The sequence below is a fragment of the Antennarius striatus genome, chromosome 18 (assembly GCF_040054535.1).
Source record: "Antennarius striatus isolate MH-2024 chromosome 18, ASM4005453v1, whole genome shotgun sequence".
In the NCBI taxonomy this organism is placed as follows: Eukaryota; Metazoa; Chordata; class Actinopteri; order Lophiiformes; family Antennariidae; genus Antennarius; species Antennarius striatus.
The window spans coordinates 1,758,614-1,780,349 of record NC_090793.1 but is presented as its reverse complement, the minus strand read 5'-3'; the positions used below and the strand labels follow the sequence as shown (position 1 = coordinate 1,780,349).

Genomic DNA, 21,736 nt, shown 5'->3' with positions numbered 1-21,736 from the left:
GAGGTCGACGTCTTGGCAGGAGCGTCGAAGCTGCGGTGGTGACTAATGGATAAACGGGCAGTGCCAAGGCGTTTCTACCCGCGGCCTCAGTTAGAGGCGTCGTCATGGTTACGGCAGCACGTTCTCGGCTGTCCACCTGTTGAGAGCTCGTCGTCCAATGAGCAGCGACGTGACTCTAACCTGACTTTAAGCTGTTCATGATGTTCGCTATGCTAACGCTCCTTCCTCCCTCCTCTTCCTCAGACGTACATCGGCTCCATCCTGGCGGCGGTCAACCCTTACCAGCTGTTGCCCGGTTTGTACGACCGGCCCAACGTGGAGCAGTACAGCCGCCACCACCTGGGCGAAATCTCGCCGCACATCTTCGCCATCGCCAACGAGTGCTACCGCTCGCTGTGGAGGAGGCTGCACAACCAGTGCGTCCTGATCAGGTGGGCGGGACTTCCTCCTTTTACTAAGAATCTATCTGATTGGATGCCGTGCCAGTCGGACTGATTTGGGACTCGTTGATTCACGTTTAGCCATCGTTATTTTCCATCATTACAACGCATCATTCATCATCGTCGTCAGACGTGTGACTCATCCATCTGAATCCGTCTGAATCCGATCCAGAGGGGCGGAGCGTCGTCGTCTGCGAGACGCAACACGCCCGTGAAAAAAACGACTTTCACCCAGGTCTTTAAACGGAGCAACCGCATCGAAAGTCGTACAAGAAAACAGATTTAATCAGAACAAACTCAGTTTGTGACATCATTGGAGGTTTATTCTTTTTTTTTTCCTGTTTTTTGGAGGCGGAGCTTAAACACCAAAGAGTTCCGTCGTTCTCGACTGTATGTCGGTTTTCAAAAAGAAACACTGGGAAAAATAAAAATCAACTGTACGTCATTTTACTCCACAAATACTGGAATCATGATATCATGTTACTGTACAATAAATCAGAATAAAAACATATAACATCGTATTATTAGCTCGTAGCAACCCCCGTGACCCACAATGAGGAAGAAGCAGCTGAAGACAAGACAGACGTTTTTTTTGGTACTATATTAAAAAATAAGATTTAATTATTATTAATAATAGATTATTATTATTATATTAATTATTATTAATAGATTCATATTAACGAAATATATTTAAAACACTTTTATAAATAAAATTCTGTATAAAACTGCGTTATGCTAACATCCTATCATCATCATATATTCATATTTAAGTTTAATAGTGTTATCTAAATGATATATTAATTTATCTATTATGTCATTATCAGCATTAGACTTTAGAACATTGCTTTAGTTTGATTAGTTTTATCGTATAATTATCTATTATTAACACGGGTCTGTTTTTACCGGCGCTGCACTTTTGAGACAATTAGCCGGCTTTATTTTACAACCCCTTTAAGCCCTGCTTCATTGGCATTCTGGGTAATGAGACACAGGTGTCCTGTTGTAAAGGTCAGGTGGTTTCATTCTGTGCACGAAGCAGTTTTTTGTCGGTTTAATCTTGTTTGTCCTCGTTATTTTCGGACCGGCGGTGATTGTTGACGCGTAAACAAGTGTTTTTATTTGACGTTCTTTTTGTGCGTCGGTTGGTTTCAAGGTGTCGACGCCAACGGTTGGATCAGAGCTCGGTTCTTGCTGATGCAGCGTTTTTTTCCTCACCGGCCTCCTCCTGTGTGCTTTTTTAAAAAAATTTAAAAAACTCGTAAAAAAACGTGTAATTTTTACCGCGGAGTCCGGAAGATAAACACCAGTTTCTGTCGCGTCTTGTTCTTTTTAAAACGACAGCAGCTGCAATACGTAAAGCCAGGAGGGACAAACCTCAAACCGCGGCCGTGACCTCCGCTGGTGACGCGGCTAAAAGGAAACGTGATGGTTTAGCGTCTGTCGCACACACACACACACACACACACACACACACACACACACACACACACACATAATCACAAGTCTATAAAGAAGTATGGCTTCAAGTAGCAGCTGCTTTGTGCACACGTTGCACACTTCTGCCTCCCAAGATGCACCTGGTGTCACATGACGGCGCGCTATGCGGCTAGCCAGAAACTGGTGGCGAGTGTCTCCCGCGGCTAGCCATCAAAACGGGAACGAAGTGTTTGATTGGTCGGACTGGCGACGCGTCTCAAACCAGACTCGCTCGCGGTCGCGTGAGGCGGCAAATAAAAAGGGGCGGAGCTTGTGTTTTAGGCCCGCCTCCCGGTTGTGTGGTCTGACCGAAACTGTTTTCATCATCACATTTTTTAATTTCACTCACTTTTATGTTACCACCACCTTCAGACGGGGGGTAGAGGGGGCAGGAACCTTCCGCGTCGGCTTCACGGGATTGTGGGTAATCAGATCCAGGCCGGAGGAGGCGAGTGAAACGGGAGCCGGCCGGCGTGGAAGAAAGAAAACGCGCCTCTAACACAATGCATCTGCTCGTTAACGCCCGCGGACGCCACTTTGCGTTTCGCTGATGCGGATACCTGCCTGCGCCATTTTTAATGGCCCCGCCCCCCTGCTGTGTGTGCGCTGCGAGCCGCCCATGACCAAACTCCTGGAAAACCTCCAAACCCTCGTGGCGAGCGAGTAAAATGCCACCAGGGCAGAACTTTCAGATCTTTTATTTGCTTTTTATTCTGCTGCTTCTTGCAGTTCTAAAATTCAGGTGCGTTCGTTTTCCGCACCCTCTGTCCTGTTGACCAAAGCTCTTCACATACAAATACCAGATGTCGGTGTGTTCCGACTCATTTATGACCTACGTTAAACCTCACGTGCGTATGTGTATCCTTTTGCATGTAATCGGACACTTGCGGAAGTTCTCTGTCCTCTCCTTGAGACTTGAGTTTCAGTCCTGGATGTTGTTCCCTTGGTTTTCACGTTTTCGCGAAACGGTTTTGTCTCTCTAAACTCATCGTGATCTGTTGTTCGATGTTCTTACTTCGACCAGATGCGATTAAATTCCAATCTCTGAAGGTGTTTTGCTGCACATCCAGCGACCCCCCCCCCCCCGGCCCAGCAGTCTGTCCCCGACCTCCTGACCCGGAGGTGAGCGTGGGGTCAAACTCAAGACTCTCTAGTCTGGTTAATTACTCAGGCATGCAGGGGGGTCGGTCGCAGGAATGCCTGCAGGAAAGCCCCGCAAGAGCCTACCTGATGGGTGTCCTCCAGGGGCCCGCCTGGTTTAATTTGCAGATTATTAATGCGACTGAACTGCGACCAAAGGCAGGAATGTCTCCTCACAACAGGGATTAGTGGGGTTCTTTTTCTCTCTTCGTTAGCTGCTGGTTGTAACTGGTGGGGTTAATGGTTGTGTTTCTGGTTGGGTGTTGAACAAGAGACGAGTCGTCAAAATGTCAGGTTCTCTTTTTGATCTATTAGCCTGTTTTTTAAGACTTTGATTGGTCGTGGTTGAGGTGAGTTAGAGGTAGGGAACCAGACTTTGCCCACTCAGGACTGGAGTCAGTAGTCGTCAAGCTTTAATGTTTGGACTCTAATGCAGTTCGCCCCTTTGGGAACTGGAGTGTTTTATGTCAGGATACTTGGACACACTGACCCACATCTCTGGAGTCGACCTGTTGTTGCTGAAGCCTTCAGATTTTAGTGTGTGACCAATGGACTCTTGGGTTTTAGTGTTTCTAGCAGAAGGCCAGCTCCTACAGAGGAGCCTGGCAGACTTTAGTCATGCATTCCACTCTATCTAAACAAATAATCTAATCACGCTCGTCTTTAAATCTTCTTTAAAGGTCGGGTGGTGACATCATCTTACTTTTCTCCAGTGAGAAGAGTTCTGCAGGGACTCGATAGCAGATTGAACAGCATGTGGTTGGACAGACAGGCTTTTCTCTTTTGATGCTTTTGCCCCTTTCGTCTCACTTTCTCTTCTTTTCGGTACAAAAGGCTTTGGGCGAGGTCCAGGGCAGTTTGTCCAACACGCTCGGACGCTTCGCTGAAGACTCCAGCGGAGGGTTTTACCTTGGGTGGCAACCGTTTGTGGAGAGGCCAGGGATTAGCAACAAGGCAGGGCGCTGTTTAAGAGTGTGCCCTGGTTTGGATAAGTTGGCAAGACACCAGAGGCCTTTTTAAATGAGCTACAATTAGCAGGCCCTTTTAGATTTGGCCATGACTCTAGACTAAGCTATTTAAATGGGCTGCACACACCAAGTCCTTTATAGCGAGACCCAATCCCTTTAAGGTCGTCTAACCCGAGGCCAGAAAGAGCCACCGTTGAGCTCTGGTGTGTTTAGATTGACTGGTTCACTTTAGATAATGACCCCACAACCATTCAGTACCCTGGAAACCTGTCTAAAATGTCTTTGACTAAAAGGTTCTAGAGGTTCAGACACAAACCCGAGGTGGACACTTGACCCGACTGAGCAGGTTTAGACAAAAGAAGGACATCAGTGAGATATCGATTGTACGTTTTCAACCATCTCTAAAATCAACATGAATGACCCAAACAGTTTTCCACGTGTGTTGTTGAAGCCGTGGTCCATCCTGTCACATCTGTCCACACGGTTAGCCGCGTGACGAATCGAACCGCAACCAGAACCGCTTGGTGTTCAGGTTATCTCCAGTCCCGTTTTATCTGCCAAAACATTAAAGGGTATGAGCGATACGGCTTCAAGGGCAAACCATTACATTCAAGTTGAGCGTCATTTATCAAACACGGATAACACGGCAGTGGAGGCATGTTTCTCCCTTCCAGATGCTATTTAAATTATTTAAAGTTTCCAGCACAAAATCCACAAAAATGAGTTTTAAAGCTGATGAGATTCAGGTTAATAGATTCTCTGACCAGTAAGATTCACCCAGTTGGGTCAGTTTTTAAACTATAAAACTGTCGTAAAATCCTTGAAAACCTACAAATCTTTTGTAAAAAATATCTGTTCAGGGCAGTTACAGTTATTTATAAGATGTATATCAATAACATAAATAACAATAGTCATCATTGGGGCTATTGTAGGGCAGACATCTTTGTACTTGCAGCCTTGGTGGGAGGTATCTCAAAGCCCCTCAGAGACTACATTCCTCCACCAAGGCTACAAATTTCCTGGATTCAAACCTTAATCTGGATCTTCCTCCAAACATAATCACCCCCCCCCCTCCGGTACCTCTGCATATTTCATCGAAATTCAATTATGGCTTTTGGAGATAGTCTACAGACAACTATGAAAATAATCTCCTTGTTGAAGGTAATGAGAGTCTGCAGATGAAGGACGCCCTGTCGTGAAGACTCTTAAATTTGTCTTAAACGTTCACCAACATAGCTGCGTATTCATCTCCTGGATGTCGACTGGATGGACTCGATAGTTTTTGTCAGACAAACCGATTGGGTTGGTCAGAGTTTGGGTTTTTCGTGGACGCCGTTCAGCCGGATGAGTTTTGACTTCCTGTCTAGTAAATCGTTTTACCTCTTTCTATTTCTGCCCAACTGCCTCTTTTTCTTCTTGCCTCTTGAAAACGAATGGAAAAACCCCTGTTTTACAGTGAAACCTCCGGGAGCCGCCCGGCCATTATCCAAATGGGCACTTCTGACCGTCACTCACACCTACTGTCACCAACGCATCCCAGACGCCAACAGCAGCGTTTAACTGAAGCTAACGTTCCATCTTTAGTCAAACATGTGGCCATGGACTAAAACACAACCTTCATAAAATCCAGCTTGTTCTGTTTCTTCTTCTGTTTACGGGTCTTTCTAAACATGGTTCTGAGTGACAACATGAAACGACTTCATGCTCCTCATTAATCCAAAGCTTTTATGGCTACAATTAAATTTTAAAGTCTTACTTTGCTTTTTTAAGTCGGGTGATTAATGTTCTGGAGTCTCACCTTTTGTGTGACGCTTTTTATACGTTAATAATTAACACGGACTCCCTGACCCTCACCGTGTGGCTGCAGGTGACCGGGTTCATGATGTCACCGAATGTTTGTTTGGGTTCGCCTCGCCGCCGGTAGTTTGTGATATTTTAATAGCCTTCAGGTGATCTGGATCCGGCCATTGTTGACTTATTCATGTCAACATGAAGCTAATTAGCAGTGTCCAGCCTGCCCTCTAGTGGCTGAGTAGTAGAACATGTGTCCTGAGTTATGTGTGACCCAGTTTTCTTTAAGATGTTCTGACATCAGCCTCCAATCGAACGTCTGAAATAAGCTACAAGCCGCCAACGACTGTTGTTGAAACGATAAACCGGAGATGCAAAATCCAATTCTCTCGCAACTCTACAGGAGGTTTAGGCTTTGCGTGGCAGCAAAGTCGCCATCGGAATAATTGTGTGTTTTGTTACCCGTCAGTGGAGAGAGCGGCGCCGGGAAAACGGAAAGCACCAAACTGATCCTGAAGTTCCTGTCGTGCATGAGCCAGCATTCCCTGGAGGTGTCGTCCAGAGACGGGACGTCGCACGTGGAGGAGGCGCTGCTGGAGAGCAGGTAAATATTAATGCGACTTAACCGACCAAGTTCAACTTCCTGTCCTGATCCTCCTTCATCTTCTTCGCTCCGCAGTCCCATCATGGAGGCCTTTGGAAATGCCAAGACGGTCTACAACAACAACTCCAGCCGCTTTGGGAAGTTTGTCCAGCTGCATTTTAGCCAGAAGGGAAACATCCAGGGTGGCAGAATCATTGACTGTATCCTACAAAGATCACTACATGTTCTGTGGTCGCCCTTTAGCGGCTAGAAACATTAGCATCTCTTTGTTGGGGTGTTTCTGTACAGTCTTCTGTAGAGTTTTTACCTTGACTTCTTTGACCACAGACCTCTTAGAAAAGGTGAGTTGCCTTCCTCCATCTATATCTAAGTCACTCTGAAGATTTGATGGAAATCTAAAGTTACACCTCCCGTAGGCTTCGATATTTACGTTAAAGCTTTCATCCTTGACTGAGAGCAGCTTTCAGTGGTGTAAAAAGAAAGTAGAAAGACTTCTGCAAAACATTCCAAACTGTTCAAAGTCTTCTCACGTGTCTAAATAACCAAAACTGAGTTGTTTACCTGACTTTAACTATGACTGTTAGAGGATTAGCACTCAATGACTAGAAGAGTTACTCTTGTCTATTTGATTTGAATTGTATTTCTTGTTTATTCCAGAACCGAGTGGTCCGGCAAAACCCGGGAGAGAGAAACTACCACATTTTCTATGCCCTGTTAGCGGGAACCAACAGTCAGCAGCGAGGTGACCACGATACCATCACGCAGATGTGTTCTATGTGTTGTTTCAGTGACAACAACAGGAGGTAAAACCATTGTGTTTGTGGTTGCAGAGGCGTTCGGGTTGACCCGCCCTGAGGGCTACCATTACCTGAGACAGTCTGGCTGCCTGGCCGACCAGACAATCAATGACCAAAGCACTTTTCAGGATGTTCTGGTACTTCAACTCTAGAACATTGACCCATACATCCAAACATACATGACTTTTTCACATGGGAAGACTTTGAACCTCTAAAATGTTCCAACGGACCAATCGGCTGCTTGACAACGGAGTTTCATGATCTAAAAGAATCCAGAAGATTTCTAAACCAGCCCATCTGAGGTTGGGGTTTCGAGGATTTCATCAGCTTCTTCTTTGTCTGCTTGCGGTTAACAGAATTCCATGCGGACGATGCAGTTCACTGAGGAGAACATCGGGGAGATCTTTCGCCTCCTGGCCGGGATCCTCCACACGGGGAACATCGAGTTCATGACGGCCGGAGGAGCGCAGGTCTCGTCCAAATCAGGTGAGAGTTCCTCCACCCATTTAACCCCCCCAGTGTCACCTCCTCCATCTGTACCTGTAGCATGAGTTATTAAGACCAACAGTGTCTCTATGGTAACCCAACAGTGACCTCTAGTGATCGTATGAATTATGACGCTTTATAAAATTAACTTTTTTTGGCATTTTTCTTAATTTTTCGGGACTTAAATCTTTATATTAATAAAGTAAATAAACTAAAATTCTCCAACCACCCTTAACAAATGCAGTGTGGCGTAAGACGGTAAGATGGCGTTCAACTAAAAACTGACTGATTCCTGTGGCTGAGCTTGGCCGACCAGGATGGAGCAACAGGAAATACCGACTTGATGAAATTAGTAACAACAGGATATTAGACGCCGACATGTTTAGCGAATGCTGTCCGAGCTTTGAAATGAGACTCTGAACCCCGCTGAAACCTCGTGAGGTTTGTCTGCAGCTCTCAGCCGGACGTCCGAACTCCTGGGGCTGAACTCAGATCAGCTGGCCGAGGTGCTGACTCATCGGTCCATGATCCTCAGGGGCGAGGAGATCTCCACGCCGCTCACCGTGGAACAGGTAAAAAAAATCCCAGCGTAGACGCATGACATCATTACCAAACAACCGTTGGTATGACGCCGTTGTCATAGTGAGCGGGTCCGTTGACCGTGGCGGTGATGTTCTCCCCGTTCCCCCCGCAGGCGGTGGACTCCAGAGACTCCATGGCGATGGCACTTTATTCTCAATGTTTCAACTGGATCACCTGTAAACTCAACAACCGCATCAGGGGCAAAGACGACTTCAAGTCCATCAGCATCCTGGACATCTTCGGATTCGAGAACTTTGAGGTGTGTCTGAACAAGAGGGCGTGTTACAAGTATTATCAAGTATTATTATTATTATTATTATTATTATTATTACTATTATTATTACTATTATTATTACTTATTAATGTTATTACTATTTTTGTTATTTCTACTACCATCATTATTGTTATTACTTTTATTACTGTTATTACTATTATCATTATTGTTATTAGTATTAGTATTATAATTATTACTATTATCATTACTATTATTATTACTTATTAATATTATTACTATTACTGTTATTTCTACGACCATCATTATTGTTATTACTATTATTACTGTTATTACTATTATTATTATTATTACTACTACTACTACTACTACTATTATTATTATTACTATTATTGTTATTACTACTACTATTATAATAATTACTTTTATTACTATTATTATTACTTATTAATATTATTAATATTACTGTTATTATTGTTATTAGTATTATTATGATTACTATTGTTATTATTGTTATTATTATTACTACAGTTATTACTACTATTATGATTAGTACTTTTATTACTATTATTATTACTATTACTACTACTACTACTATTATTATTATTACTAGTATTGTTATTACTACTACTATTATGATTAGTACTTTTATTACTATTTTACTATTATTATTATTATTTTGCACTTTCTTTCTGAATAATTTATTCTGCGTCACCTTTCACTTCCTCTTCCCCGATGCTTTCATCCCATCTCTCCTGTTAATGTTAATCAAGTGTCACGTGACGTCATCTGTGATTGGTTGGTGATTGAATGTAGGCGTGTCTTCCTCTGTTCACAGTGACTGTACATTGGCTCTTGATGCGTCTTTTTTCTGTCGTTATTGTGTAACTGTTACAGGCATTTATGTATTTATTGTGAGCAGATGATATGCAGAATGTCCCTCGAGGTCAATAACGTATATATTTATCTACGTATTTATCTAATGAAAGACTGCAAATACACTTGAAGGGTTCTTTGTTTCCCGGTGCGTTCAGGCGCCGTCTGTTTTCACAGCATCACATATCTGACCATGTTGTCGCCCGTAGGTCAACCGCTTTGAGCAGTTCAACATCAACTATGCAAACGAGAAGCTCCAGGAATATTTCAACAAGCACATTTTCTCCTTGGAGCAACTTGAGTACAACAAGTAGGTGGAGGTTCCACACACACACACACACACACACACACACACACACACACACACCTGGAAGCAACACCCTGCCCACTAGACAGCCAGCATTAGCTTAGCTTAAAGCTACGCTAAAGTGTGAAATTAAAGAGGCTTTTTTTAGCCTGCGTTTCTTTCTGACTATTAAAACAACAAAAAACTAATTAATGAAATTAAACTCTTTATTTTTCTTTCTTTCTAAACAAACAAAAAAAAAAAACAGGTAAAAAAAGGAATCCGTCTTAGCTTTAACCAATGCTAGCTGTCGCTATCGCACAACCTAGGTTTAACTTAAGGTTAACTTAAGTGAAACCTAGGTTAAGTTAACTTAAGGTTTAGCTTAAGTTAACTTAACCGAGGTCTCACTTAACTTAATGTCGAATTTGGTTTTTTTTACGATAGAACATCCATGCTAGTTGTTAGCCTCTTTAGCTTCAGTTATGTTTTAAAGCAAAAGTTAATAAAGTTGATTTTTAAAAATGAGCGCTAAGAGGAAGTATAGTATTTAACACTTGTACAACGGCTAAGCTAATGACAAACAGGAAACACGATCACGTTTGTCTCAGCTAGGCGTTAAGTAAAGCGGATTAACCCTTTAAGTGTTGGTATCCATACGACTGACTCCGTCTTTACTTCCTTTTGTCTGAACTCTGAAGGGAAGGTCTACTTTGGGTCGACATCAACTGGATGGACAACGGCGAGTGTTTGGATCTGATTGAGAAGGTGAGTGTGGGTTACGCCCAGGAGGAAGAGTGATGATGATGAGGAAGACGAAGAAGAAGATTGTCTGCATAAACTTAATTCTAAATGAATGAACGAGATGTTTGAGGGAGGAGAGTTGGATATTTATGAGAGGTAGAGATAAAAAAAACAAATACTGATGAATGATTAGAATACAAGATGAGGTTTTGCTGACGTGGATCTCCTCCGTTTCCATAGAAACTGGGTCTCCTGGCACTGATGAATGAGGAGAGTCACTTCCCCAAAGCCACAGACTACACTTTACTGGAGAAACTCCACGGCCAGCACTCGGTAGGAGCAGTTTGTCGATTCATTAAACGTCTAATCCACCTTTTTACAGTTACATAATGAAAATGTAGAGAAAGAAGAGAGTTTATTTCCGTCTCTCGCTGCAGAAAAACCCTTTCTACGTCAAACCCCGTGTGGCCGTGCACTACTTCGGAGTCCGGCACTACGCAGGAGAGGTGAGTCGCCGCCGTTTCCCGTGACAGAAAGGAACCGGTTTGAATCCGATTCGAAGTAACCCGGTGATTTCCGCTCGTTGACCTCTCCGGCGCCCCCCTGTGGCTCGTTTCAGGTGGTGTACGACGTGAGGGGGATGTTGGAGAAGAACAGGGACACCTTCAGAGACGACATCCTCAACCTGCTGAGGGAGAGCAGGTGGGCTCCAGATAGCCTTTACCTTAACCCTGTTCTTAAACCACTTCTGTGAACCGTCAGTGTGAACCAGATCTGGATCCTAATCCAGATTCGGTGGATTAAATCCTGATGCAGCTCCTCTGGCGGACTGGAACACTTCCTGGTTCTTTTTGTTTTATCTCAGGAGAATAAAGTCCATCTATATATTTGTGTGTTGCCGGGCAGGGTCCATGTCTGTTTGTGGTCTGACCTTTGACCTTAGTGTTTCCTGACCCCCCCCCCATTCCCCCTATCCCTGTGTTTGGTCAGGCTGGACTTTGTCTACGATCTGTTTGAACATGTGATGAGTCGGAACCAGCAGGACACCCTGAAGACCAGCTCCAAGCACCGCAGACCCACCGTCAGCTCCCAGTTCAAGGCAAGCCCCGCCCACCGGAGTACTAGTAGTAGTAGTAATACTAGTAACTGTAGTAACACTAGTAAGAGTAGTAATATTTGTAATAATACTAGTAGTATTAGAAGTAGTAAGACCAGCAATTGTAGTAGGAAGAAGTATAACAGTAGTAGTAAGAGCAGTAGCAATACTAGTAACAGTAGTAATACTAGTATATGTAGTAATACTAGTAAGAGTAGAAATGCTAATAATAGTAGAACAGTAGTCATAATACTAGTAGTAGTAAGACCAGCAACTGTAATAGGAAGACTAATAATAGTAGTAATAGGAATAGTCGTAGTAACACTAGTAATGCTAGGAAATGTAATAGTAGTAGTGGTAATACTATTAGTAATAGCAATACTAGTAAAGTAGTAATAGTAGTCCCAGTAATAGTATGATTTGTAACTGTAGTAGTAATAACAGTATTGGCATTACTAATAATACTAGTAGTATAACTAGGACCAGTAACAGTAGGAGTGATACTAGTAAAAATAGTAATGTGGTAGTAATAATACTAGTTAGACCAGTAACTGTAGTAGTACTACTAGCAAAAGTAATAATAGTAGTAGTAGTAATAGCAGTAGTAGTAGTACTAATAGTAGCATGAGCAGTAGTAGGGGTAGTATTGTGAGTATTAGTTCTAGTATTACTAGTAGTAATAGTGGTAATAATTAGTGTTTCCATGGCGACAGGATTCTTTACACTCCCTGATGGCGACTCTCAGCACCTCTGACCCGTACTTCATCCGATGCATCAAACCAAACGCACACAAGGTGAGTCACACACACACACACACACACACACACACACACACACACACACGCACACACACACACACACACACACACACGCACACACACACACACACACACACACACACACACGTCTGAAGTATCGCAGTGAGAAAGGAGCCCCCCCTCCACAAGGGATGAGAAACGGCTGACCTTTGGGGCGCCCTGTGGCCCCAGGTTGCCTAGCAACAGGCCGGTTTTGTGTTAACGTACACAGACGATATCTGAGATGATCAATAACGAGTGTGTGAACTGACCGCTAACGTTAGCCTGTTAGCATTTCAGTGTCATTTGTTCTTCTGAGGGAATCACGGCAACAACAGGAAGACGAATCCCATGACCAGACCATAATAATCATAACAACAATAATCATTCGTGTAAGTGTTGTCGTTTTAGCGGTTAGCTTCCTGCTCATGTGACCATTGTAACCTGGCCAGGACAGAGGGGGTTGCTAAGGTTACAAGTATTATGGGCTGTTTCAGTTCATCACATGATGCTATCCTCCTCCTCCGGGACGCCAGCTGGACGGCGGCGTGTTTCCATGAGGCGAAACACGACCGTCTGCCCCCCCCCGATCCACCGTTAAACACGCCCATGTGACGACTTTTGAATGAGGCTTAATGTAGTTGGAGGGGCGGGGTGGGGGGGTCCCGGGGGAGACGGGGGTCGAGGAGGTACGGCACGTGGCCCCTAAAGGCCCCCGGAGGCATCTGTTTGATTCTGAAGTGGAGGGGGGGGGGGTGATGATGATGATGATGAAGAACTTTGACCCAGAACCGGTCCGAGTCAGGTGATCTAACGGGGGTCAGGTGATCTAACGGGGGTCAGGTGATCTAACGGGGGTCAGGTGATCTAACGGGGGTCAGGTGATCTAACGGGGGTCAGGGAAAGAAAACGAGGACACTCACACATACACGGGTGTGTGTGTGTGTGTGTGTGTGTGTGTGTGTGTGTGTGTGTGTGTGTGTGTGTGTGTGTGTGTGTGTGTGTGTCGGTCGTCACGTCTGAATCAAAGGCTGAAACTTTCTTAAATCCGATCGCTGAGGTGTCGGTGATGAGTTTAAAGAGTTAAATCTGTCACGATCAATCGATCAATACGTCTGTCTGATTAGCATCAGCTAGCGTTAGCATGCTAACAGGACATGAACACAATGGAACTTAATGGAATCCAGGAAAATGTGAGATTAAATTTCATCGTCCTTCATTTGGGTCAGATTTATTTAAAAATGAACACGAAGGAACTGAAGAGAAAAAACATGTTAACACGCTAGTTCAACACGCTAGTTCAACATGCTAGTTCAACACGCTAGTTCAACATGCTAGTTTAACACGCTAGTTCAACACGCTAGTTTAACACGCTAGTTGAACACGCTAGTTCAACACGCTAGTTCAACACACTAGTTTAACAAGCTAGTTCAACACGCTAGTTCAACACGCTAGTTCAACACGCTAGTTCAACACGCTAGTTCAACACGCTAGTTTAACATGCTAGTTCAACACACTAGTTTAACAAGCTAGTTTAACAAGCTAGTTCAACACGCTAGTTCAACACGCTAGTTCAACACGCTAGTTCAACACGCTAGTTCAACACGCTAGTTCAACACGCTAGTGTAACACGCTAGTTTAACATGCTAGTTTAACACTATAGTTTAACAAGCTAGTTTAACACTCTAGTTTAACACGCTAGTTCAACACGCTAGTTCAACACGCTAGTTCAACACGCTAGTTCAACACGCTAGTGTAACACGCTAGTTTAACATGCTAGTTTAACACTATAGTTTAACAAGCTAGTTTAACACTCTAGTTTAACACTCTAGTTTAACAAGCTAGTTTAACACGCTAGTTTAACACGCTAGTTCAACACGCTAGTTCAACACGCTAGTTTAACACACTAGTTCAACACACTAGTATAACAAGTTAGTTTAACAAGCTAGTTCAACACGCTAGTTCAACACGCTAGTTCAACACGCTAGTTCAACACGCTAGTTCAACACGCTAGTGTAACACGCTAGTTTAACATGCTAGTTTAACACTATAGTTTAACAAGCTAGTTTAACACGCTAGTTTAACACGCTAGTTCAACACGCCAGTTCAACACGCTAGTTTAACACGCTAGTTCAACACGCTAGTTTAACACACTACTTTAACACACTGGTTTAACACGCTAGTTCAGTGATAGTCAGCGTACATTTGAATGTAAACGGCTGTCTGTCACACACACACACACACACACACACACACACACACAACCTACAAGTGGCCTGCACAAATTAGCCTCAGCAGGAGACGCATCGCCATGACAACCACGGCCCTCCCTCCACACACACAAAGGGGAGTGGAGTCCCGTCTGAACGCCTTTGTCTGGAGAGAGAGAGAGAGAGAGAGAGAGGGGTGATGGGGTAGATAGAGGGGGTATCTCTAGAGCAGCTGTGGGAACTTCTCTCTCTGTTCTCTTTCTGGTGGAGCTGAAGCGGCGCTGGGATGAACGGATGAACGGATGAACGGATGAACGGATGAACGGTGAGCCTGAAGCTGCTTTTAAATGGGAAACGATGCGTTCAAGTCCACGCTGTTAGCACGGACGTTTGAGTGTCTGTGGAGGTTTGAGTGTGTGTGTGTGTGTGTGTGTGTGTGTGTGTGTGTGTGTGTGTGTGTGTGTGTGTGTGTGTGTGTGTGTGTGTGTGTGTGTGTGTGTGTGTGTGTGTGTGGACTGAGGTGAGTGTCGGAGGAGTGGTGTGTCGGTGGTTGTGTTCAGGTCTATGATGGACCTGTACGGTCGTTTGTTCTCTCCGTCAGGCGTGTTTTGCTTTGGTTCGCTGCTCGGTTCTGATGGTGGGTCTGAAGTGACTGGAGTTCAGAGGAGAACAGAACTGTGGTGAGACCAGCGATGTTGTTTGGTCTAGAGACAGTGTCACTGAGGAAAAGACAGGAGACAGAGCTGGAGGTAGCAGAGATGAAGATGCTGAGGTTCTCTCTGGGAGTGACCAGGATGGATAGGATCAGGAATGAGTACATCAGAGGGACAGCACATGTTAGAGGTTCTGGAGATAAAGTCAGAGAGGCCAGACTGAGATGGTTTGGACATGTCCAGAGGAGAGATAGTGAATATATTGGTAGAAGGATGCTGGTTTTGAACTGCCAGGCAGGAGGCCTAGAGGAAGACCAAAGAGGAGGTTTATGGATGTAGAGAAAGAGGACATGAAGGTAGTTGGTGTGAGAGAAGAGGATGAGAAGACAGGGTTAGATGGAGGTAAAAGCCGAAAGGGGAAGAAGAAGAAGAGTTAAGAGAGTCAAGATCACTTCAAGAGCCGAGATCGGGTCTGGGAACTGACCCTAACCCTCTGAACCGGACCCTAACCCTAGGAGGCATTCAGAGCTTTAGTGATATCCTCTAGACCTGAAGACTCTGATAGACCCTGATGATGATGCTCTGATGGACCTTTGACTCGTGGTCTGTCTGGACCAGAACCCCCCCCGTTGGGTCGGAGTTCCTCTCCGGTTTGAATTCTGCCCAGCTGATCCTGAAGAATCCATGAGGAAGGTTCTGGTCCAGCAGGATTTCACTCTCCAGTAGAAGTCTGCTGAGTTCCGACTGTTCTGATTCATTCTGATTCATCCGTCATCTTCGCTCTCATTGGTCGTCTCAGTAACTCCGCCTCTGCAGGTCTCATTTGTGTCATTGATTACTCTTCAAACTGGGTCAGGGCTCAGATCCAGGATTTAGGGGGATCTCTGTCGACTATTGATGGAGAACACGGTCCCAGGGTTCCAGGGAATGCCGGTAATCCCACATTCTGGTGGGATTCTGGATTCTGAGACATTTTGATTTGATTTGACTGATTTTTTTATTGTTGAGACGAAACGTTTGGAAAGTAAAGAGAAGTTTTCCTGAGGGAAATCCCCTGAAGACGATTGTGGGTGATGATGACGATAGACAGCTCGTCCTTCATCAGGTTGGTCGCCCCATTGGTTCCCAACCCCCCTTTGGAGCCAACGGACACGCCCCCTCATTGTCCTGTTGAATACCCCAAGTCTTCAAGGGTGACCCCCCCCCCAAACTCAGACTATATGGGGCAATAAATCTCTGGAAAAGTTTTTCATCCTTTTTAGCCAAATTTGAACAAATCTTTAAAAGGACATTCAACGCATCTTTAGAAAAACGCTTAAAACTCATTTTTACTCTTTCACTTTTAACACCATTTGAGGCTCCGCCCTGATTCAGTGTTTTAAGGTCATTTATTTATTTATTTATTTATTTATTTATGAGTTGGTCTGTCGATGACATAAACATGTTGTTGTTGTTGTTGTTGTTGTTTGGCTGCAGATGTGCAGCATTTTGTATCAACTGCTATTGTTTCTTTTTTTAAAAAAATACTATATAAATAAAGTTGAGTTGAAAAATTCAAATTTGTACCAAAGCGAAACAAAAGAAAAAGAGAGAGAAAAAAATTTTTCTCGTAAAATTAGTTGCGTTCAGGTAAGGCGGCTTTAATTTGTTCGTTATTAAACACACCGAATATAACAAATAAACGCTAGCTTTGTGTGCCGTATGCTAATGTGAGCTATGCTAATGATTATCCTCTCTACGGACGTTTAAAGGGCGCCATTCAATCAGGAAGTCAGATCTGGCTTCCCTTCATCTCAGAAGATCGTCAACCGGCTATCAGCGCCGAATAAAGGGGGCATTACGAGCCGCTATGAAAGCAGCCCTTCATTCTGAGCCCCCCCATACACCCCTACGCCCACCGAGGTTACGGGGCGAGTGGGGTCCCCGGGAAAAACAGCGGATATTTGAAGGCATGACAAGAATTTGCCCGAGGGGTTGGATTTTTGTTGCCGTCGTCGTGCGTAATGCCATGAGTGTGGACGTTTGAACGTCACGTGACCGGTTCACGACTCGAAGTTTTTTTTTGATGTGCATCCCATAATCGGTTTCTTGACTCCCGTTTTCCTGTAGATGCCGGACCAGTTTGACCAGACTTTGGTTCTGAACCAGCTCAGATATTCTGGGATGTTGGAGACGGTGAAGATTCGACAAACTGGGTTTCCGGTCCGGAGGTCCTTCCAGGATTTCTGCACCAGGTACGAACACGGTTCTAGAACTACGTAACGCTCCTTTAACCGTGAGCTAACAGTAGCTTTCTTGTTTCTGCAGGTACAAGGTGCTGCTGCGGGGCGTGGCCCAGCCAGGTGAACCCCGAGGCAGCTGCGTCCAGCTGCTGCACCTGTACGACGGCAGCGCCACCGAGTGGCAGCTGGGAAAGACCAAGGTGACCACGCCCACTACCTTACAAGCCAGAGACATGCATGACATCAGTTTAACACGGTGTTACATGCTTTTATTTTGAAGGTCCACTTCCAAGATAACAAACAAAAGCACAAAAAACCACGAGAAACGCACTGGGATGAAAAAAGAATAACTTGAATAACTAAATATCGTCAGCATAAAAGCGTATCCTCTAAAGTCAGCGTGGAACCCAACGTTTACTGGATTCGTTCTTCTTCCCACTCGTCTGTTCCATATCTTTACGATCCGTTGCTACGGGATACGTCTCCCTATAAAAAAACATTTACAGAGGAGTCAGGGGCCGTCTTTTATTTTGAAAATCTCCTGGACAGATGCGCATACTTTAATGAGAGCGTTGTCACCCTCGGTCCGGACTGTAAAGACCTCCCCGCTGCCGTGACCGCCCGTTAATCCAGTTCCCGCCCCCCCTCAGAGGGATGGGGTCACTTTATCCCGCCGCCCCTGACCCCACCCTGACAGATTTACATCCGTCCCCCGTCCAGCTCCTTTCACTCGGCACATGTCCTCACTTTTGTCTCCGCGTCGGTTCTGCATTTTTATAGCCTCGGACTTCATTTCCTGGAAGAGAGAGGCGCGTTTGGGCTCGACCCTCCCCAGAGATCCGATCCGTCACGGCGAGCGGCGCTCCCCCCCCCCAAAGGCCCCGATAGCAAGAATCAAAGTGTGCAGAGGCTTAGCCTGGCTTTTATGTTGCGCTAATTAGCATAGTAATGATTAAAAAGGATTAGTTGTTCAATCCATTGAGATGCAAATGTTTGCCGACGTTCTTTCAGAGATGGGCTGATTCATGCCGGAGGTTGTTGAACGTCGCGTTTAGCTCACGCTTCGGTGGCGCAAACCCATTTTCACGTGTCGGACTTTGTCGATCCAGGACGCTAACGCTGCTAACGCGCTCTTTTTGTCCTATCTATGGTGTTGCGCGACCGATTTATAGATCAATCATGAAACCCTTGTTTCGAGGTGACATGGAGCTAGTAACTAAGCATCCCGTTAGCGGTCGCCACAGCGACCTGTCCTAGATGAATACTCATATTTGTTTGACAAAGTTTTTTATGCTGGATGCCCTTCCTGCCTCAAACCTGGGACCAGCCTACAGTTGACACTGGTTTTGCCCCCCTGGAGGGCTTCAGGTTGAACCGGCTCTACCACTTAGATAAAACCCCTACGACCCGGCGACGCCGATGTTAGCATGTTAGCTTATAGAGGATGATTGTGTCCCATTTCTCTCAAAACCTGAATGAAAAACTCGACTTTTAGAGTTTTAATTTAAAGCAAACTTCTAATTTCACGGGGAGACGCTGATTTTTTTTAAGGCTTTGATGTTTGTTTTTGCACCTTTACATACGTGGACATACCTGAGAAGCCCTACCTGTCAGTTACACCCAAAACATCCCAATGAGGTTCGCGTTTTATCCTCAAAATGTCATTAGAGCTCCATCGCTGAGGATTTAACAGCGTCACCCCGGCAACAACACACAGCATCTCTTCCTGTCGCCTCATAGCGCTCTGACATTTCGCCTAAGAACAACTCCCGTATCTCATTCTCCTCCCTTCCTAATCGGATTAACCTCCGGCGTCCCACGGTCGCTCCATCAGCTGCATGACGCCCCGTCGTCGTCCAGACGTGACGGACCGGAAAGTTCATCCTCGTATAAAATATCTGCATCCCTGTATCTCACCTCCTACGTTCTCACCTCCCCCCCCACCCCCCAGGTCTTCCTTCGGGAGTCTTTGGAGCATCGCCTGGAGAAGCAGCGAGAGATGGAGGTGCTGAAGGCAGCCATGGTCATCCAGGCCCACGTCATGGGCTACATGGCCAGGTGTGACACCGTTTCAAACGTGAGGAATCTGACACCTGAACAGTCCTGCTGTTAACTCTTTATTGTCGTCCTACGCTCAGGAAGCAGTACAGGAAGCTGCTGCGGTGCGTCGTGGTCATTCAGAAGAACTACCGGGCGTTCTACTGGAGGAGGAAGTTCCTGCTCCTGCGCTGGGCGGCGCTGACCTTCCAGAAACGTTTGCGAGGTCAGCTAGCACGCCGGACGTTCAGCCGGCTCCTGGAGGAGAGGAGGAAGAGGGAGGAGGAGGAGCAGCACCTCAGGAAGAAGATGGAGGAGGAGATGAAGAGGTGGGATGGGTTCAAGTCTCGGCTCTCGGGTTTTAGAAGGAAAGCTAATTCTGTGGTGCATCAGTTATGATCCATGAAAGGCTGCTTTTGTGTTCTGGTAGCAAAAAACGCATTCAAGATGCTTTTATTCTGAATTTAAATTACTCATAACTAATAATAAGTAGTAATTTTTGGGGTCAAGGAGTCTCAAGATGTTCAGACTCTCAAGGAACCTTTGGGTTTAGGTGACATCACGAAAGCCGTCTTTTATTTCATTAGAAAAACATAGAAATGGTTTGGACTCGAGATGATGGAGAGGGTAGGAGGACAGTGAGCTAGGTCTCACAAGTCAGCTGAAATAATAAATGCTCAAAAGTTAATGAACTCGATAGAGAAACCAAGTACAAGACTAGTACTTAACAAGAGAGATTGGAAGAATTCATGATTCCAAATCCAAGCCAGGCGTCCCTCAGATTGCCTGTTTGTGGGTGTTATTGGTTTTTATTGTGTTGATGTTTTCGTAAAAATGGGAAAAAAAGATCAATAAAACTTAAAGTGGAGAAACACCTTAAACTAAACCTAGAGACTGAATGAACAGAAGAATGGTTTCCTAACTGCACGAACCTCCTCGCTGCATTAGCGTGCGCTCCGGCGTGGGTTTCTGTCGGTCCGTGGCGGTCTGTTCTTAGGAATTTAATGCCGCAGCCAGACAGGAAATGTAATTACTTTTGTTTTGGTGAGTCTTATCTCTTCCTGCCTGTCAGCTGATTTGTGTTTGTGTCTGCAGGGACCTGCTGAAGCTGGAGGCCGAGAGACTCGCCAAAGAGGTACGAAAGAAAGTAGACGATTTTCCTGACGGGGACCAAAACCAGCCCCTGTCAGTGTCATTTTCAAATGGTCTATATTAATTAATTAATAGCCGATGTTTGCGATACAACTTTCAGATGTTCCGTCAGTCTTGGATTTCAGTTTAAATCCTTGACTGAATCCCAAAAACCGTTGGCCAGTCCAGAGATTGTACCTTTTCTTTTTCCCGTCCTCAGGCTGAGGAGGCCAGACGACTGGAGGAGCTCCGTCACCTTGAGGAGTTAGCCTCTCTTCCTCTGCCTCAACCTCCAGCGGCCGACGAAACGCCATCAGACGCGTCCGAGGAGCCGGAGTCGACGGACGCCCTCGAGGAGGAAGTGGGTCCTCACGAGGCGTCGCAGGTGGAGGAGATCCTGCGACTGGAGCGGGAGATCCAGGCGTTGCAGTTGCAGAAGGAGCGTCAGGAGTTATCCCTGACCGAGGCGTCCCTCAACCGCCTGCAGCTCCTCCGCGACCAGGAGCTTCGGCGGCTGGAGGACGAGGCGTGCGAAGCGGCGCAACAGTTCCTGGACTCGCTGAACTTTGATGAGATTTACGAGTGTGTGAGGAAAATCGAGACCTCACTTGAAGTCAACGAAGAGGGCGAGAAGGAGAAAGAGGGCAGGCGGAGGAGAGGCAACGACGAGGAGGACGTAGACGAAGGGTTCGGCGCCGACGACGAAGCCTTCAAAGACTCGCCCAACCCCAGCGAACACGGCCACTCGGACGGCCAGAGGACGAGCGGGATCCGAACCAGCGATGATTCATCCGAAGAAGATCCGTACGCCAATGAAGGCGTGATCCCACCGCTGCCACCAACCGCCCTGCTACACCAGCCCCTACCCGCGGTGCCCCCAGTCTGCCACAGCGCCTCCTCCAGCGGGGACTCCGCCTACGGTCACCCCCAGGGCTCCGAGGCTCCGTCTGACGATCTGGTGGAGCTCATACCGCCAGACGAGGACTCGGACTACGACCAGGACGACTACGACGAGGGCGCCATCGTGTCCAGCGGCAGCGCCGTGTTCTCCAACCCTCGCAGTGGCCAGTGGTCACCGGACTACCGGGGGTCTGTAGGCACCTGCAGCAGTTCAGGGGCGTTCCGCTTCAGTTCGGAGGGGGCTCAGTCATCGGTGGGTTCTTCTGAC

The 21,736-nt window shown here is 45.8% G+C and overlaps 1 protein-coding gene across 1 annotated transcript in view; it reads left to right on the top strand.

Moving 5' to 3' along the window:
• Positions 1-21,736, top strand: part of myo10 (myosin X) — a 59,571-nt gene that overhangs the window by 30,775 nt on the left and 7,060 nt on the right. The window contains exons 4-25 of the mRNA XM_068340045.1: positions 244-431; positions 6,285-6,419; positions 6,495-6,619; positions 6,747-6,760; positions 7,077-7,161; positions 7,250-7,353; positions 7,573-7,702; positions 8,156-8,274; positions 8,397-8,543; positions 9,602-9,702; positions 10,380-10,446; positions 10,663-10,755; positions 10,860-10,928; positions 11,042-11,124; positions 11,413-11,521; positions 12,232-12,312; positions 17,288-17,412; positions 17,486-17,600; positions 19,352-19,458; positions 19,539-19,766; positions 20,533-20,572; positions 20,789-21,721. Of these exons, the coding sequence (XP_068196146.1) occupies positions 244-431; positions 6,285-6,419; positions 6,495-6,619; positions 6,747-6,760; positions 7,077-7,161; positions 7,250-7,353; positions 7,573-7,702; positions 8,156-8,274; positions 8,397-8,543; positions 9,602-9,702; positions 10,380-10,446; positions 10,663-10,755; positions 10,860-10,928; positions 11,042-11,124; positions 11,413-11,521; positions 12,232-12,312; positions 17,288-17,412; positions 17,486-17,600; positions 19,352-19,458; positions 19,539-19,766; positions 20,533-20,572; positions 20,789-21,721 (3,198 nt within the window). The remainder of the gene's footprint in view (positions 1-243; positions 432-6,284; positions 6,420-6,494; positions 6,620-6,746; positions 6,761-7,076; positions 7,162-7,249; positions 7,354-7,572; positions 7,703-8,155; positions 8,275-8,396; positions 8,544-9,601; positions 9,703-10,379; positions 10,447-10,662; positions 10,756-10,859; positions 10,929-11,041; positions 11,125-11,412; positions 11,522-12,231; positions 12,313-17,287; positions 17,413-17,485; positions 17,601-19,351; positions 19,459-19,538; positions 19,767-20,532; positions 20,573-20,788; positions 21,722-21,736) is intronic.